Raw genomic sequence first — 15,941 nt, 5'->3', positions numbered from 1 at the left:
GTCTAGTGTTTTAAATACTTTCCTTATCTCTGTCTTAAAATAACGTTAAGACGGGTCTGTGAATTATCATTTCATTTAGTTATTTTTGCTTTTGCCTTTTGCTTTCCAGGGTATTCGAACCTGTGTAACTGTTTGCTCTTCTTCTTTCTTGCTCCTCTTTCATGAATTTTTAAGCGGCACACCTATGAAAAGAACTCTCTCTTGCTGAGGAAGAAGTGTTAATTGTCTGCCCTGGTGCTCTCTAGCCTTTCATGAGGCTGCGCTCTCCTCTGTCGAGTTCAGTTAGTGCTCTGTGCTGGCAACTGGTTGTCAATCACAAGTCATTTGCTCTGCATTAAGGGGCCCGGTGAACCGTGCCTTCCACCCCTGTGAGTTTGTCCCCCACCCCACCACAGCAGGACCGGGGATGGTTCTCATGTGTTCCACCCCTTCCAGACCAAGTGAAAAAAGTAGCTGAAACAAGGGACCATCCTTTCTGATTTTAATTCATATGTGAGTGCCTTGAGCGGATTCAAATCACTCATTTATCAATTTATGTTAATTGCTTGTGAGAAGATGCCCTGCTGGTCTTTATAGTTCCCTCAGACACTTTGTAATGATAATTAGACATGCTGCTGTATGGATTAAGAGTGCCATAGTCCAATGACGGCCACAGACAATGGAACCAGTTAATCCATCAGGGCTTAAAATTACATCCCAACTGGAGATGCAGAAAAAACATAAGAGCTAAGGAGGATTAAAGAATGAGCCTCAGCTTGAAAACTCTCCTTTCATCAGTTTCTCAATTGCAGATCTGCAGTTGGGTTGTCTGTGGTAAGCTATTGGCAGTCAATTAGGTGAAATAAACTGGGAGGGTGACCTTCATTTCCTTTTAATAGCTTTTTCCTCCCTGAAATGGGGAGCTTCAGTGGATTTTCAGCTTAAATTTTATTCAAGCTGCTTTATTACACTTGACAGCTTAGCTCTGCATAAACAATTCTCCCTCCTCCTCCCCACCCCCCCATCCAGGCATTGCCTTTCTCCCCCTTCAGTATCACATTTTTGACTGTTACTTAGTGAGCTCTCTAATCACATTCAACAAAAAACACAATTACATCTGCATTTGTCTGCTGCCTTCTGTACCTTTTTCTTATGTAATGAATTGCTTTATTTCAGAGATCAAATCAAATATTCACTGGTACTTTCACATGTACCGTGTTTGATTAGCAAAGACTAATAGTGAATTGTACTTGTAGCTCCAGCACAGAATTTTTTCACCCAAATGAATGAGGATGGAAAAGCCTGTTTTGATTAAAGGAAAACATATGCAAAGCAGTTCTCAAGTACCCAGTTAGATTTAGCGAACATGTTTGTTTTCTGATAGGCTGTACATTTTTACATATAATTTCTGGATGGTAAAACTCTTCACGTTTAAATTCTCTAAGGTACAGCCTGGCCTTGTGAATCTCCTCCTTTGGGCCCACACTTTGGAAAGGAGGAAATTGCATTAAACAGATGTTTATAGGTGAAACCTGTTTTGAGCTAAATCAGAAAATAAAAATAGGGGCTGTTTTAGAAAGGCAGATGAATCTCTAATTTTATAAATAGCTTTAGTCCAGGAAAAAAGTTGAGATTACAAAAGCAGATTAGTTCTGGCAACAGTCACCCAAATTGGTGAACTGGGCCTGATAAGAGACTTACGCCCATTGCATGTCTTCAGCATACTGGCGTGTCTGGTTTTTATCACTGTGATTTTTGGATCAGTATATTAATTTATGTCAGAGGGTTCTTTTCAAGTTTGTAGTGATCAATAATTATCACGCACCGTAAGTTTCATGCTCTGGCATATGCTTGATTCTTGCTTGAAAGGGATTGTGTGCGTCCTGGAAAATCGAAGTAGCATAAAATTGGGTTGACAATTCAGTGGACCTTTGCACCCCTTCATTGAACATGCAGTGTGTCAACCTGTCTCCCCAGAGGGGAGGAGGGACCAGGAGACTGTCTGTTACTACAAGCAGCAGCTGCTGGCAGAGTAAATGCAGCCTGGTTTGATAGCAGCTGTCAGTATTGTTCAGGGACCGACTTAGGGTAGAGAACAATAGGACAGGCCATGCTCTTAGTCTGCATAGACTTTCAGGCTAAGAAAAGAAATAGTAATTTAACGGTTTAGACATCTATTACAAGTGTGAAAGATCATCAAAGAGTACCCTTTAAAATGCAAATGAGCCGAAACATTCTTATTCCCTTCAAGGTACAATCTTGGAGCTTACTTACTTCCTTGACAGGGCTAAAGATATTTCTCTTTAGTAAACCTGGCAAAAGTAAATCTTCTCAAGGACATCAAGCTTTTCGGTAAGCTCAAGGTGTGTGTTCTGGGCCCGTGGGTGCCCATTGAGGAGGAAGAAAGAGGTTATATTTTTTCCATCCTTGTTGAGTGAAGTAGTATTGCCCACTTCTCACCAGCATAGAAATTACAGTTTTCATAGCTGACAGAAACACTGACTTTAATTCTTTCCTACCACAGCACCTGCCTTTCAGCTTACATAGAATACTAGTATTTAAGAGAGATAAACTTAGATATTTGGAGAAACTATTGAAGTATTTTTGTTTGACTTTTTGTTGTTGTTTGACCATTTTTTAAAAAACAAATGCTTTTGGGGCCAGGTGTGGTAGCCTGTTTTGATTGTAATCCTAGCACTTTGGGAGGCCAAGGCAGGAGGATCCCTTGAGTTTAGGAGTTCAGGACCGGCCTGAACAAGAGTGAGACCCTGTCTGTACTAAAAATAGAAAAATTTAGCTGGGGGTGGTGGCGGCACCTGTAGTCTCAGCTATTTGGGAGACTGAGGTAGGAGGATCTCTTCAACCCAGGAGTTTGAGGTTGTTGTGAGCCTAGGTGAGACCTAGAGTGAGACCATCTCAGGAAAAAAAAAAAAGCTTTAGATTGATAGCAAATTTGGTGACTGGATGAATAAATAACTGCAACTGTGCTTTTTGATTTTTATTTCTAACCAGCTCTTTTGCTATTAAACGTGGTGTGCCCTTGTAACAATTAAAAGGGTATTTAATAGTGCAGACATCTTAATAGACACTGTTTATTTGATTAGACACACAGATCACTTAGGTGTTGGAAGACAAGTTGCAGTGTGGAAAGGGACCTTCGTTCGAGACCTTGAGTTTTTAGATCAGGATCTGTCTTTATCCTTTAAGCAACATTCCTTGACCAGTCTTATTTATTTATTTATTTTTGGAAAAGTCATTTTTAATTTGAAATTCTTTTAAGAATAATCAATCTGGGTGGTGGTGGCTCACGCCTATAATCCTAGCACTCTGGGAGGCTGAGGCAGGTGGATTGCCTGAGCTCATGAGTTGGAGACCAGCCTGGGCAAGAGTGAGATCCCTGTCTCTAAAAATAGGGGAGCATTGTAGTGGCTGCCTGTAGTCTCAGCTACTTGGGAGGTTGAGGCAAGAGAATCACTTAAGCCCAAGAGTTGAAGTTGCTGTGAGCTATGATGCCGGCACTCTATCCAGGGTGACGAAGTGAGATTCTGTCTCAAAAAAAAAAGAAAAAAAGAAAAGGAATAATCAAAACAAAAGTGGTCATTAAATGTTCTAACGTCTTATTTACAGAATGACTAATGGCTACCTGAACACAGAATTAACTGAAAGACTCTTCAATATGGCTCCCTACTTTATTATCATTTGTTCTTGTTTTTTGAGACAGAGTCTCACTTTGTTGTCCTCAGTAGAGTGCTGTGGTGTCACAGCTCACAGCAGCCTCAAACTCTTGGGCTTAAGCAGTTCTCTTACCTCAGCCTCCCAAGTAGCTGGGACTACAGGCGCCCGCCACAACACCCTTCTATTTTTAGAGATGGGATCTCATTCTGGCTCAGGCTGGTCTTGAACCTGTGAGCTCAGGCAGCTCACCTGCCTTGGCCTCCCAGAGTGCTAGGATTTTAGGTGTGAGCCACCACGCCTGGCCCTTATTATTAATATTTGGGTAGTTTGGAGCTAAAGTTCACTTCTGAAAGATACTGAATAATTGATTTTTGTTGAGATTGGGATTCCAAAGAGTTGGTTTATCAGGTTGACACTACAAATAATATATATCTCATATTTATATATATGTATATTCCTGTATAACTATAGATACCTATTTGTACACACACAGTTTTGGTTTTGGTTTTTCAGTTGATATATAATTTTTATGTAGTGAAATGCATAGGTCTTCAATGTATGACTTGATTACTTTGGACATCTGGATATACCCAGTAACCCACGCTCTACATCAGGGGTCCTCAAACTGCGGCCTGTAGGCCACATGAGATGGTGTGATTGTATTTGTTCCCGTTTTGTTTTTTTATTTCAAAATAAGATATGTGCAGAGTGCATAGGAATTTGTTGATAGTTCTTTTTTGTTTTTTTTTTTAAACTATAGTCAGGCCCTCCAACGGTCTGAGGGACAGTGAACTGGCCCCTTGTTTAAAAAGTTTAAGGACCTCTGACAGGTTGATTTCCTACTCTCTGCAAGTTTCCTCACACTTTCTATCAGTTTTTCCCCACTCTCCAAGGGGAAAAAAACTAGTTACTAGTTTTTTAGTAACTAGTTAAATATTGAGCAAACTTTTTAGAGTTACTTTTTAGAGAAAGTAGTTGCATGGTTGTATATGTTATTTCTCAGCATCTGTTGCCCAGCTTCCTGGTGCTTGTGGTAATCTGTACAAGAGCACTTGCTTTGTTGTTACCTTGGACAAAGCCTGGGCCTGGGACAGGATGGACTTGGGTGGGACATTTGGCTGCCCTTATATATCACTTTGGTGATCTCCTACAATCTCTATCAGTGTCCCCGTCTGTAAATGGTAATATCACCTGCCTTCACAGCTTTTGCTGGATAAGACCTTGGCTGACAGTCTTAATTGATCATGTAGTCCTGACTCCTTACTCTGTAGTTTTCTTATTTGTTTGTTTTGTTTTGTTTTTTTGAGACAGAGCCTCAAGCTATGGCTCTGGGTAGAGTGCTGTGGTGTCCCAGCTCACAGCAACCTCAAACTCCTGGGCTTAAGGGATTCTCTTGCCTCAGCCTCCCAAGTAGCTGGGACTACAGGCACCCGCCACAGCGCCTGGCTATTTTTTGGTTGTAGTTGTCATTGTTTGGCAGGCCCAGGCCAGATTTGAACCTGCCAGCTCTTCTGTAGGTGGCTGGTGCCTTGGCCGCTTGAGCTACAGGTGCCTTACTCTGTAGTTTTGTCTGCCTAGGTTTTTTACAGGCCTGTAGCAGATATGTAGGTCCAGTTGGCCAAGCCTTTGTGGGGGTGGTTGCTCTAAGCAGCAGGTCACCCCTTCCTTGTCTTTTCTAGTGGTTACATGGATATGGATATTGAGATTGGACCCAGCAAGGTGCTATGCTCCTGCCATTAAGTTGTTGTGCATGAATGATTTTTAATAAGGACACAGCAGTGGAAAAGCACTGCCATTTAGCTTTTGATTTGAGAATTTAAAAGTTCAAAACAGAGGGGAAAAAATTAAGTTTTAGGAACAGATGGAGACAGAGTTCAGAGTAAAAATGGGAGGACAAAGATTATTGGTTTCCTTACTTAACTAGAAGAAGATGGACACGGCCTTTGCTGGCACTGACAGGTTACAGGTGTCCTTGTAACAAAGGTGGAAGGCAAGAAAGTCAAAAGAGAAGGCCAGATGACCAATGGGGATGGTCTTAACCCATCCACAGAATGCCACATTTCTGATAGTGGCCTCAGTGCAGACTGTTGGGTGTAAGAAAATTTGAGCAGTTTCCAATAGCAGTGCGTATGAACTTCAGGAGCTCAGTACGTTTGAGTTTAATCTGGGCAGGCTTGTTTTCCTCTCACTTATTTGAATGTAGTTTGAATCATTTTTATGAATTTTGGTCAGGAATCATGCAACTCCAGATTATTGGTCAAATTTGTATATTCCTTTTTCATAGACAGATTTATAATTCTCTGTACTTTAAGACAACTTCATATGAGCTAAAAGTCTGAGGTATTTAGTGATGCCTGACTACCTATGTTTGTGTAGGAGATGGCTGTGAATACAAACTCTTCATGTCTGTAAAGGAGCCTTTCTGTTCCTGAGAGATTGAGTTGTAGACCTAAAGGACTCTCCACTGTTGCATAAAATGATGGGTTTAAGGATTAGCAAAAATGTTGGATTATTTTTCTCCTTTGGCTATAGCTGTCAGCTATCTATGGGATTGTAGTGTGTGAAGTTTAAGAGGATGAGTTTAGCCTCTTATGAGTATGCCCTTAATCCCTGGAAAGCCCATCAGTAACCCAGCTGTAAGTTTCTTTATAAAACAAATTCACCCAAGGAGAATAATGCATATCCTGTTACCAAGAGAGAGAAGACTGGCCACAAAGAACTTGGATCTCCTGCCTCTGCTGACTTAAATTTAGTGACTACCCTCCACTTAAATTTCCAGTATAGTCTAGCCCTTTTATTAAATTTCCAAAGAGAAGGAGCAATATTGTAAGGAAGTCTTTTGTGCATCCTTTTTTCCCCTTGGTTATGTATATTCTTTTTTTGTTGTTGTTGTTGCTTGTCTTTTTTAAACTAAAAGTACAACTAGGCTTCTGACAGATGCAGAGCTTGACTCAATGTCTAGGTTCTTCTGAATAACAAGAAGAAGCGTTTTAGTTACTTGTTTTGGTGCATTACTGAAGCATTGTTTACTTTTTAGTTTTTCCACATTTTCTTATGAGTTTTACTGGATTCTTTGGAACAAGGTCTTATATATTCCCTGCCCCCCCCCACCCGAGGGGAAAAAGACTCCAGAGCAGAGAGTAGATTACCCCATTTTAGGAGTTACACCTCTGTTTGTTTTCCAAAATTAAGATGTAATGTATATATCAAATGCATTCTTTTAAAGCATACAATTTGGTGCTTTTTAATATATTCACAAAATTGTGCAACTATTGGTGTTGTCTTAGTTCTAGAACACTTTTATCATCTCCATAAAGAAGATCCATCTTTATTACTGTTCTCCATGCCCCCTCTGGCCACTCCCAGTCTGTCTCTGGATTTACCTACCCTATATATATTTTATGTAAATGGGATGACACATGTAGCTTTATTTGTCTAGCTGCTTTTGCTTAGCATAATGCTTATCCATGTTGTGGCATGCCCCAGTACTTAGTGTTTTTTTGTTTGTTTGTTTTGAGACAGAGTCTCAAGCTGTCGCCCTGGGTAGAGTGCCATAGCGTCACAGCTCACAGCAACCTCAAACTTGGGCTTAAGCGATTCTCTTGCCTCAGCCTCCCAAGTAGCTGGGACGACAGGCGCCCACCACAACACTGGGCTATTTTTTTGTTTGCAATTGTCAATGTTATTTTAGCTGGCCCGGGCCAGGTTCAAACCTGCCAGCCTTGGTATATGTGGCTGGCGCTCTACTCACTGAGCTACAGGCATCGCTCTACTTAGTAGTTTTTATTGACAAATAATATCCCACTCATCAGTATGCCACATTTGTTTATCCATTCGTAAGTTGATGAGCATTTAGTACAGCAGTTCTCAACTGTGCGTCGCGACCCACAGGAACTATATTAAAGGGCTGCAGCATTAGGAAGATTGAGAACCACTAATTAGTAGTTTCTACTTTTTGGCTATTATGAATAATGCTTCTGTGAACATTCATGTACCAGTTTTCTCTTGGGTCTTTGCCTGAGAGTAGAATTGCTGGTCATATGGCAACTTTATATGCAACTTTTTGAGCAACTGCTTAACTTTTTTCCCAAGTAGTTATACCATTTTACATCCCCTCAGCCGAGTATGAGAATTCCAGTTTCCCTACTTCATTTTTGCACTTACTATCCATCTTTTTTTTTTTTTTTTTTTTGAGTCAGAGTCTCACTTTGTCACCTCTGGTAGAGTGCTGTGGTATCACAGCTCACAGCAACCTCAAACTCTTGGGTTCAAGTGATTCTCTTGCCTTCGGCTCCCTGTAGCTGGGACTGCCAGGTGTCTGCCAAAGTGCCCGGCTGTTTTTTGGTTGTAGTTGTCATTGTTTAGCAGGCCTGGGCTCAGTTTGAACCCACCATCTCTGGTGTATGGGGCTGGCGCCCTAGCCACTGAGCTGCAGGCTTGGAGCCAATTGTCCTTCTTTCTGAATCCAGCCATCCTGGTGGGTGTGAAGCACTGTCTCCCTCTCATAGATGCTGGCTCTTAGGCCTGGTGCCTGCCTGTGTACATGCCACCAGTTTTATTTGCATGTGTCTTTTTCTCTTTCAGCTTTATGGGAGTATCATTGACAAATAGAAATTGTACTGTGCATTGGGAAATGGTCACTATGATCAAATTAGTAAATATATCCGTTGCTTCACATAGGTACTTTTTGTTTGTGTATGTGTGTGTGGTGAGAACGCGTTAGGATCTACCTTCTTAGCAAATTGCAAGTATACAGTATGGTATTACTATTTTTTAGAGAGACAGGGTCTTGCTCTGTGCAGTGGTACAGTCATAGTTAGATCTCCAGAACTTCGCTGAAATTTTGTGCCCTTTGCCTAACATCTCACTGCCCTCTACTGCAACCACCAGTCTTCTGTCTGCTTCTATGAGTTGTATTCTTTTAGATTCCACATCATGCAGGATTTGTCTTTCTGATTCGGGCTTATTTCCCTTCATTTTAAAGGCTGAATATTAGTCTGCTGTGTGTACATGTACCACATTGTTTATGCATCCATCCATCAACAGACGGTTAGGTTGTTTCTGTTCCTTGACTGTTGTGAATGATGCTGTAATGGACTTGGGTAATGTCTTTGACATACTGATAGCTCTTCAACATACTGATTTTATGTCTTTTGGATATATACCTGTAAGTGATACTGCTGGAGCATATTCAAGTCGAGCATTCCAAATGTGAATGCTTCAAAAATCTGAGACTTTTTGAACGTTAACATGACTGTTTCAGATAGTATAATGTCCCTATCCCAAAATCCGAAAAAAATTCGATAATTTGAAATGCTCCTGGTCCCAGACATTTCAGAAAAGTGATACTCAACTTATAGACCTATTTTTAATATTTTGAGAAACCTCCGTACCATTTTCCATAATGGCTGTGTCAGTTCACATTCCTAACAACAGTGTTCCCTTTTTTCCATGTTCTTGCCAAACGCTTGTCTTTGTGATACTACCCATTTTAACAGGCGTAAGGTGATACTTCGTTGAAGTTTGATTTTCATTTTCTTGATGATTAATGATATTGAGAATTTTTTTCATATACCTGTTGACCATATTTACATGTCTTGTTTGGAGACATGTCTGTTTAGGTCCTTTGTCCATTTATTAACTGGGCTATCTTCTGGCTGTTGAGTTCCTTATGTATTTTGGATATGAATCTCTTACTGGATGCCATTTTTTCCCGTTCCTTAAGTTGCCCATGTGTCATTTTGTTTGCATTCCTACATTGAGATAGGATCATTTGGTGAATTGTCATTTTACTTCATTTTCTTATTGTCTTCAAGTAGCTGGAGAACTCTTGGCCCCAGTAAGCAATTTCTACCTGTTTATCAGCCTTGACCCTCTTCATGGGAGAGCCCATTCACATAATGGGAGGTTTTCAGATAACTCTTCTAGTGGAGGTCTTGATGTTTCTGTTGCCAGATGGCTCTTTCCCACTGGTTTAAGGTTGCATATCAATTTTAGTTTTTCTGCAGCCTCCCAAGATAAGAATTGAGTGTTGTAAAGGACAGGAAAATAGAAATGAAGGAAGGGTGATTTGGAGAGAACTGTCAACAAATGCTACTTTACACATTTTTGTCCCCTTTTCAAAGGCCACTCACTGTCAACTCTTAGCAGTAGAGATTCCACTTAGGGGCATGTTTTTAGTTCAGGTTGGGTTAAGTGTGCGATTTTTGTGACAGTTTTTTGGCATAGTTTCTCTTGCGGTTATAAAATGGGCTAAATTTCAGAAATTAAAGTTGATTAGTGGTTGGTAGTAGGGAGCTTAGCGTCCAGGGAGGAAAAGGTGGAAATTAGGCACCTTGATGGCAATGTTGTGTACTATACCTGTGTTTTAGAAACAGAAATGTAGAAACCGTGAACTACACAGTTACTTGAATGTAAATGTCACAGTTTCTTTATAGTAACATAATTGATCTAAGCTATACTAAGTTAAATGTAAATTAAAATTCTAAATGTGTGGATGTTCCACACGGTTGAGGTGACTTTATTCCTTGTGGGTTTTCTGTTATCATTAACTCAGGTTTTTTTTCTTTCTTTTTTTTTTTTTTTTTGTCTCAGTCTCACCCTATTTAGATATTAGATTATTTTTGTTAGAGCAAGTGCATTTATTATTTTATTCCCAAATCCAAACTTTTTCATAATTCCCTTTGGGGGACCAAAACTCCAGTATGTGAATGTTCTCAGTGTAGCTCTTCTCTAAGTTGTTTTGTAAAATATGAGGTGTTCTTGTTTAAGTTTGAAATTGTTAATGGAATTGGGTTGAAGAGGCAGATGTTCAGTGTTTTGAGTTGTGACAGTATATTTGGATGGTGATGAAGGGACAGTGAATGCTTGAATGCTGGAAAAGCATTTTTTTGTGTGTGTGTGTGTGGGGGGGCAAAGCTAATTTTATTTTTTGCCCTGGGCTTCACCACCATGCAAACCAACTTCCTAGGTCTCTCCCAAGGTTTCCCCACTGGAGAGCACATGTTCATGCTGAGGAAAAGCATTTTTTTAAAGCAACAATTTGGTAAGTCTCTTGGCATATAAGAACAGGAATTCTAATGCAAGGGGCCAGAATTCAGCTTAGGTCTAGACAGAGTCTGTCGACCTCAGCATTGCTAACATCCTGGGCTCAGCGATTCCCTCCGGGGGTGGGGGATGGCCTTTCCTGGGCATCGTAGTGTGTTTAACAGCATCCTTGGCCTCTAGCCCCATTTGTCCTTCCCCCATGTGACAATCATAAATATCACTAGTGACAAATGTCTTGGGGGCCAGGGGGTAGGATATCAATTGGCTCTGCTTGAGAAGCATGAGTCTACATTGACTCCCTGAGAAACCAGCTAGATTACTAAAAACTGCCATTGCTCATCAAAAATACCTTTTCTAGTAGCTTTACCAACTATTTTGCTTGTATATTCTGTGCTATATAATTCTGTAAACATTAACTTTAAAAAAGTTTCCTAATTACCATAATGGCTAGGTGGAAGGATAAATTTCTCCACCCTTACTGTCATGCTGAAAAACATTTATAAGTTTTCTAAATGTTAGGTGCCCGTTTTGGTCATAGGGGACAGATGCATACACATTTCCCTACTTGACATAGTTTTTGAGTTTTTGGCTATGTGGTAATGTCAGTGTCACTTTTGTTCTTTAAGTAGCATCCTTGCTTTTTCCTTTTGGTGAAGGTGATGGGTACCACATGGTCTCAGGTAAGTCTTGCTGAGAGAAAATGTGCCTGCAAGGACAGATGGGTCAGGTGTGGGCAGCCCTTTTGGAGTTAGCTCTTTTACTCTTTTAGATATGGGCTTTCATTCATTTAAATAAATGTTTTATCTTAGAAATGACACTTTTTATTTATAATATTAAGCATCTACTTCTGAGAAAAGCCAGAGCCGTCTCCTTTTAGGCTTAATTTTCTTTACGAGCTTCCTTGGAACAAAGCTGAGAGCAAATGATATTCTGTTTTTTCAGCTGTAGGGACAGTCATTAAGTGGGGACGATAGAAGTGGGCATAAGAATAAACTTTGGCTAAGCACAATGGCTCATGCCTATAATCCTAGCACACTGGGAGGCCGAGGTGGGAGGATTGCTTGAGCTTAGAAGTTTGAGACCAGCCTGAGCAAAGTGAAACCGCATACTTACTAAAAGTAGAAAAATTAGCAGTATGTTGTGGTGGATGCCCGCAGTCCCAGCTACTTGGGAGTCTGAGGCAGGAGGAGCACTTGAGCCCAGGAGTTTGAAGTTGCTGTGAGCTAGGCTGAAGCTGTGGCACTCTAGCCTGGGCAACAGAGTGAGGCTCTGTTTTTTTAAAAAAAAACAAACAAAACAGGTCATCCCCTTTAAAGTCTGATGAAGAAGGTGATTTGTCCTGGGTACCTGGTATTTTCGCATTCTCCAGAGCATCTTGTTAACTGGGCATGGAATGAAATGTGAAGCCATCAGTGGAGAAAGAGATGGGTCCCGTTTTCCTTTCTGGTGTTTGGGAACATGACTGGGACGCTGGGCTTATAGGAGAAATGATGTTCTAGGAAACAAACGGTTCACAGCCCTCATCCTGGCTCTGAGCCATGGGCAGGCCTCTTTGCTTTGAAACTAGTCTCCTATGTGAAATGGGAGCCATCCTGGGTTCAGCCCTGATAATGGATATGCAAACACTGTCTAGGAGCATTGCTGGCAGGAACAGAGGGAGATGGTGAGGTGGTATATCCACGTTTCCTTGGATCCCAGCATCCTCAACAGCACTGATCTATCCCTGCACTGCTTAGTAGTACTCCTTTCAGTTTAACCAGGATTTTATAAAAAAAAAAAAAGCCACTTTCATCATGCCGGAACTCTGGATGGAAGAACCCAGTTACCTCTTCTGACTGTGATTTCGTCAAGAGGCCCGGGAAGCCAAGCAGGGAAGAAGAGGGAGTTACTTGCGGCCAGTTACTCTGTCCTGTTGGTAGTTATTAGCCCAACTGTAGGGTTTAACTGCGTAGCTCTGCTTCACAGCTGTGGCGAAGCCCCGTTATTATATAAACTAGTCCCTCTTTTTAGTTGTCTATCAGAGCCTGCTTTTTCCATTTCATCGTTTCTGAAAGCTAACTTGGATTTTTGTCTTTCCAAATATGACCCGAATATGTGTTTGCTGTGACATAAAATTCCACCTCCAAAGTTGTCTTCTGGTGACTCTGTTCTGGATTTTAGGGGGAGTGAAGGAAGCAGAGAGGGGTTGAGAGGTGGTGTCCTCCACCCTGTAGTTAGATTCCTTCCCCTCTGCTTCCCCTCTCTCATCTTCTTTTAATTAGTGCCGTGCTTAATTACCCCACTGCACTTGCTTGTGTATGCATCATTGCCTTTCCCCCCAGAAGCCGGACATAGCTCTTACACTCCAAGTAATGATGGTAATTGCTGGTAGGGCAGACCTGTTCCTCATCCTTCTCCGAACACATTTCTCATGGCAGGTGTCTAGTTCCTAATTAAGTGCTAATGAGCACGCCTAGTGGACCGTGATGCTGCTGCAAGCTTCTTCAGTTTTATGTCTCACTATTGCCAAGCTCTTAAAAGGTGACAGAGCAAGAATTAGTGTCTTTGGGATGACAGGAAGGTGATTTTATGTGTAAAGAAATTGTTATTATGATCTCAAGTGGTGAATGAGTAGTTTATAAATACTTTCCAAGAATACTATGAATGCTGCCTGCTCTGACCTCACCCCTGTTTCCATTTTCCCTCTAATTAGAACTATGCTCTCTTTGGAAGAAGGAACGGAAGTTTAAAAAGAAGGTTGGCTTCTAAAGATTTTTTTTTAAGTTGCTAGGAGTGGTTGAAAATTTGTTGTAAAGTTAACAGCAGACACTGATTTCTGATTTTAAGATGCTATTTTCCTTTACTCTTGTGGGTGGGAAGTGTATTTGAGATTTCGTTAAAAATCAGAAGGCTGGGTGGAAATCACTGAAGATCTGGTGTGAAGATTTAATATATTCATTACACTCAAGGGGGTAATAAATAAAACAGGTAATTGAGTCCCAGGGAAGTGAGCACAAATCAGAACCTTAAGAATTTTCTAACATTGTACCTTAGAAAATGGAGCTTTAATCATTTTTACTGTCTCATCAAAAGCAAGTTTTATGTTGGACAGATGAAATGTGGCCAAGTTCCTAGTGCAGGAGCCATTTCTTGGGTATTTTTTCATTTCAGACAATGTGCTTTTCAGTATATATGAGAGCAGTGACACTGTTTATTGTGAGCAGACTTAGAACTTTGGGTATGGGCAGAGGCTTGTAAGTGGTGTAGGGGAAAGGGCATTAGGGATAGGGTCTTGGGTCATTGCTGTTGGCGTCCTATACAACTATTGAAAGGTACTTTCCTCATCAAGGATCTTAACCTCCATGGTCTCAGTGTTTTCACTGGTGACCTAGAAGGAGTGAGTTTAAGGTGTGGAACTCAGGAGATAGGCCAAGAATGAAGGGTTTCATCTCTAAGGTTTCTACAGCCATCATCAGCCCTGGGCCCCCCCCTGCCCCCCCACCGTATGTGGCAGTGTGATAAAGAGAGCAGATGTAAGGGTCCTTCCTGCACTGGCTGCAGTCCCATCCTATCAGTGGGGAGAGCCCCAGCCATCTATTCAATGTCTTTCAGCCTTTGTTCCTTCTGGCAAATGGGAATATCAGTAATTCTTTGTAGTGCAGAAGAGGGCTTCAAGAAATGAGGACACACAAGTACCTGGGTGGTACTTAAAAGACACCCAGATACTTGTTCTTCCTTTGCAAATTCTGTTCACTAAAAATACAGGTGTTTTGGTTTTGTCTCATCATACCATGGTGGTACATTAATGCAAGAATGCAGAGGTAAAATGTAGTCACCTAGTAACTGGGACCAGTTGGGATGATGCTACTGAGTTTTTAGATGCATGTCACCTTTCTTCCTCCACGCCCTAATTTTAACCTCCCTGAAATCGGGATGAGTTTTAAAATCTGTGGTGTCCTATTAGATTCAGTGACAATACTGGATTTTATCCCTGGAGATGCTTAGAGATGGAATTAACTCAGCATGCTTACTAATGTCATCCTTGCCACGCTCTCAGGGGGCAAGTTATACCAGGAAGTGGCAGTGTAGATGTGAGGATTATATTCTGGGAAGGTAGAAAGAGGGTAACTGTGAGTAGATGAAAGCTTTTGATCAACTGAAAGCACTAATTGCATTTTTTCCCCTTTCTTCCCTCTCTCCGTTCCTTTCGTGTGTGTGTGTGTCACTCCTGCTGTTTTGTGTTCTCCACCTTCTGTCCTGTCCTGTTTGGATTCTTCCTGCACCACCATCACCACCGCTGCCACCATCTCCTCCGCTTCCTCCTCCTCTTCCTCTCCTTCCTCTACCTCCTCTCCCACCACCACCAACAGCAGCAGCAGTTGCAAGCCCAGCATCTTTCTCACGGCCACGGACCCCCAGTACCCCTAACGCCTCACCCTTCGGGACTTCAGCCTCCTGGAATCCCGCCCCTCGGGGGCAGTGCCGGCCTTCTCGCGCTGTCTAGTGCTCTGAGTGGGCAGTCTCACTTGGCAATAAAAGATGACAAGAAGCACCACGATGCCGAGCACCACAGAGGTGAGAGGCCGGGCAAGCCAGATTAGGACTTTGTCCTCATACTCATTCAGTGCCGCAAAGTTGTGTGCATCGCTAAAGAAAGCCCCAACCCATACACAGAGAGCAAACAATGAGATAAGAGGAACTGTCGCAAAGATTTCCACTGAAACCCAGGTCACCCTGGAAGTTTGCAGGGTTTTCCGTGGGCATCTGTAGATTTCTCGATCTCGTTAGATGGCAGGCATCTTGACATCTTGGCAACTGCCTAGTTAATGCCAGTGGCCTGTACGATATTATGGAAAACTGTTAACTGCTTAATTGGGTAATTTTCAAAGAAAGTAATGTTGTTAAATGGGGCGAACTAAGAAGTTAAATTTGAAAGTGAATGTGTTCAAATGAAAGGTTTGATAATTGCATCTGTTACTACTTAGTTTCATAGGCTTTAATTCTAGTATGCATTAAATATTGGACAAAATTGCACTTGACTAATTTTTTGAAGAAAAGTAATTTATTCTGTCAAGAAATAAAAAAAATAGGTTTTGTGTATGGATAAACTGTAAATCTTATGTTTACAAAATACTGTAATTTTCAGGAAATCACTGTATTAGGAATGTGCAATGACTTATATAAATAAAAGCCATTTTTAAAACTGTTTGGGGCTTGCGTTCTAATTATTCCCCCCTTTTTTTTATTTCTGTTCTTGCCTC

General features: G+C 41.3%; 1 protein-coding gene across 11 annotated transcripts in view; it reads left to right on the top strand.

Annotated features, from left to right (window-relative positions):
- Window positions 1-15,941, top strand: part of TLE1 (TLE family member 1, transcriptional corepressor) — a 95,959-nt gene that overhangs the window by 31,817 nt on the left and 48,201 nt on the right. For 7 of the 11 annotated variants that reach the window (XM_053576238.1, XM_053576190.1, XM_053576164.1 and 4 more), the window contains exon 7: window positions 15,051-15,255. The exons of 3 other annotated variants lie outside the window; for them this stretch is intronic. In XM_053576238.1, coding sequence (XP_053432213.1) covers window positions 15,051-15,255 — 205 coding nt within the window. Of the gene's footprint in view, window positions 1-10,590; window positions 10,700-13,393; window positions 13,438-15,050; window positions 15,256-15,941 lie in introns of those variants that run through there. One more of the 11 variants, XM_053576221.1, reaches the window with a different exon arrangement.

Source organism: Nycticebus coucang, chromosome 2 (genome assembly GCF_027406575.1).
Source record: "Nycticebus coucang isolate mNycCou1 chromosome 2, mNycCou1.pri, whole genome shotgun sequence".
Lineage (NCBI taxonomy): Eukaryota > Metazoa > Chordata > Mammalia > Primates > Lorisidae > Nycticebus > Nycticebus coucang.
This window is presented reverse-complemented; position numbering and strand designations above follow the sequence as displayed.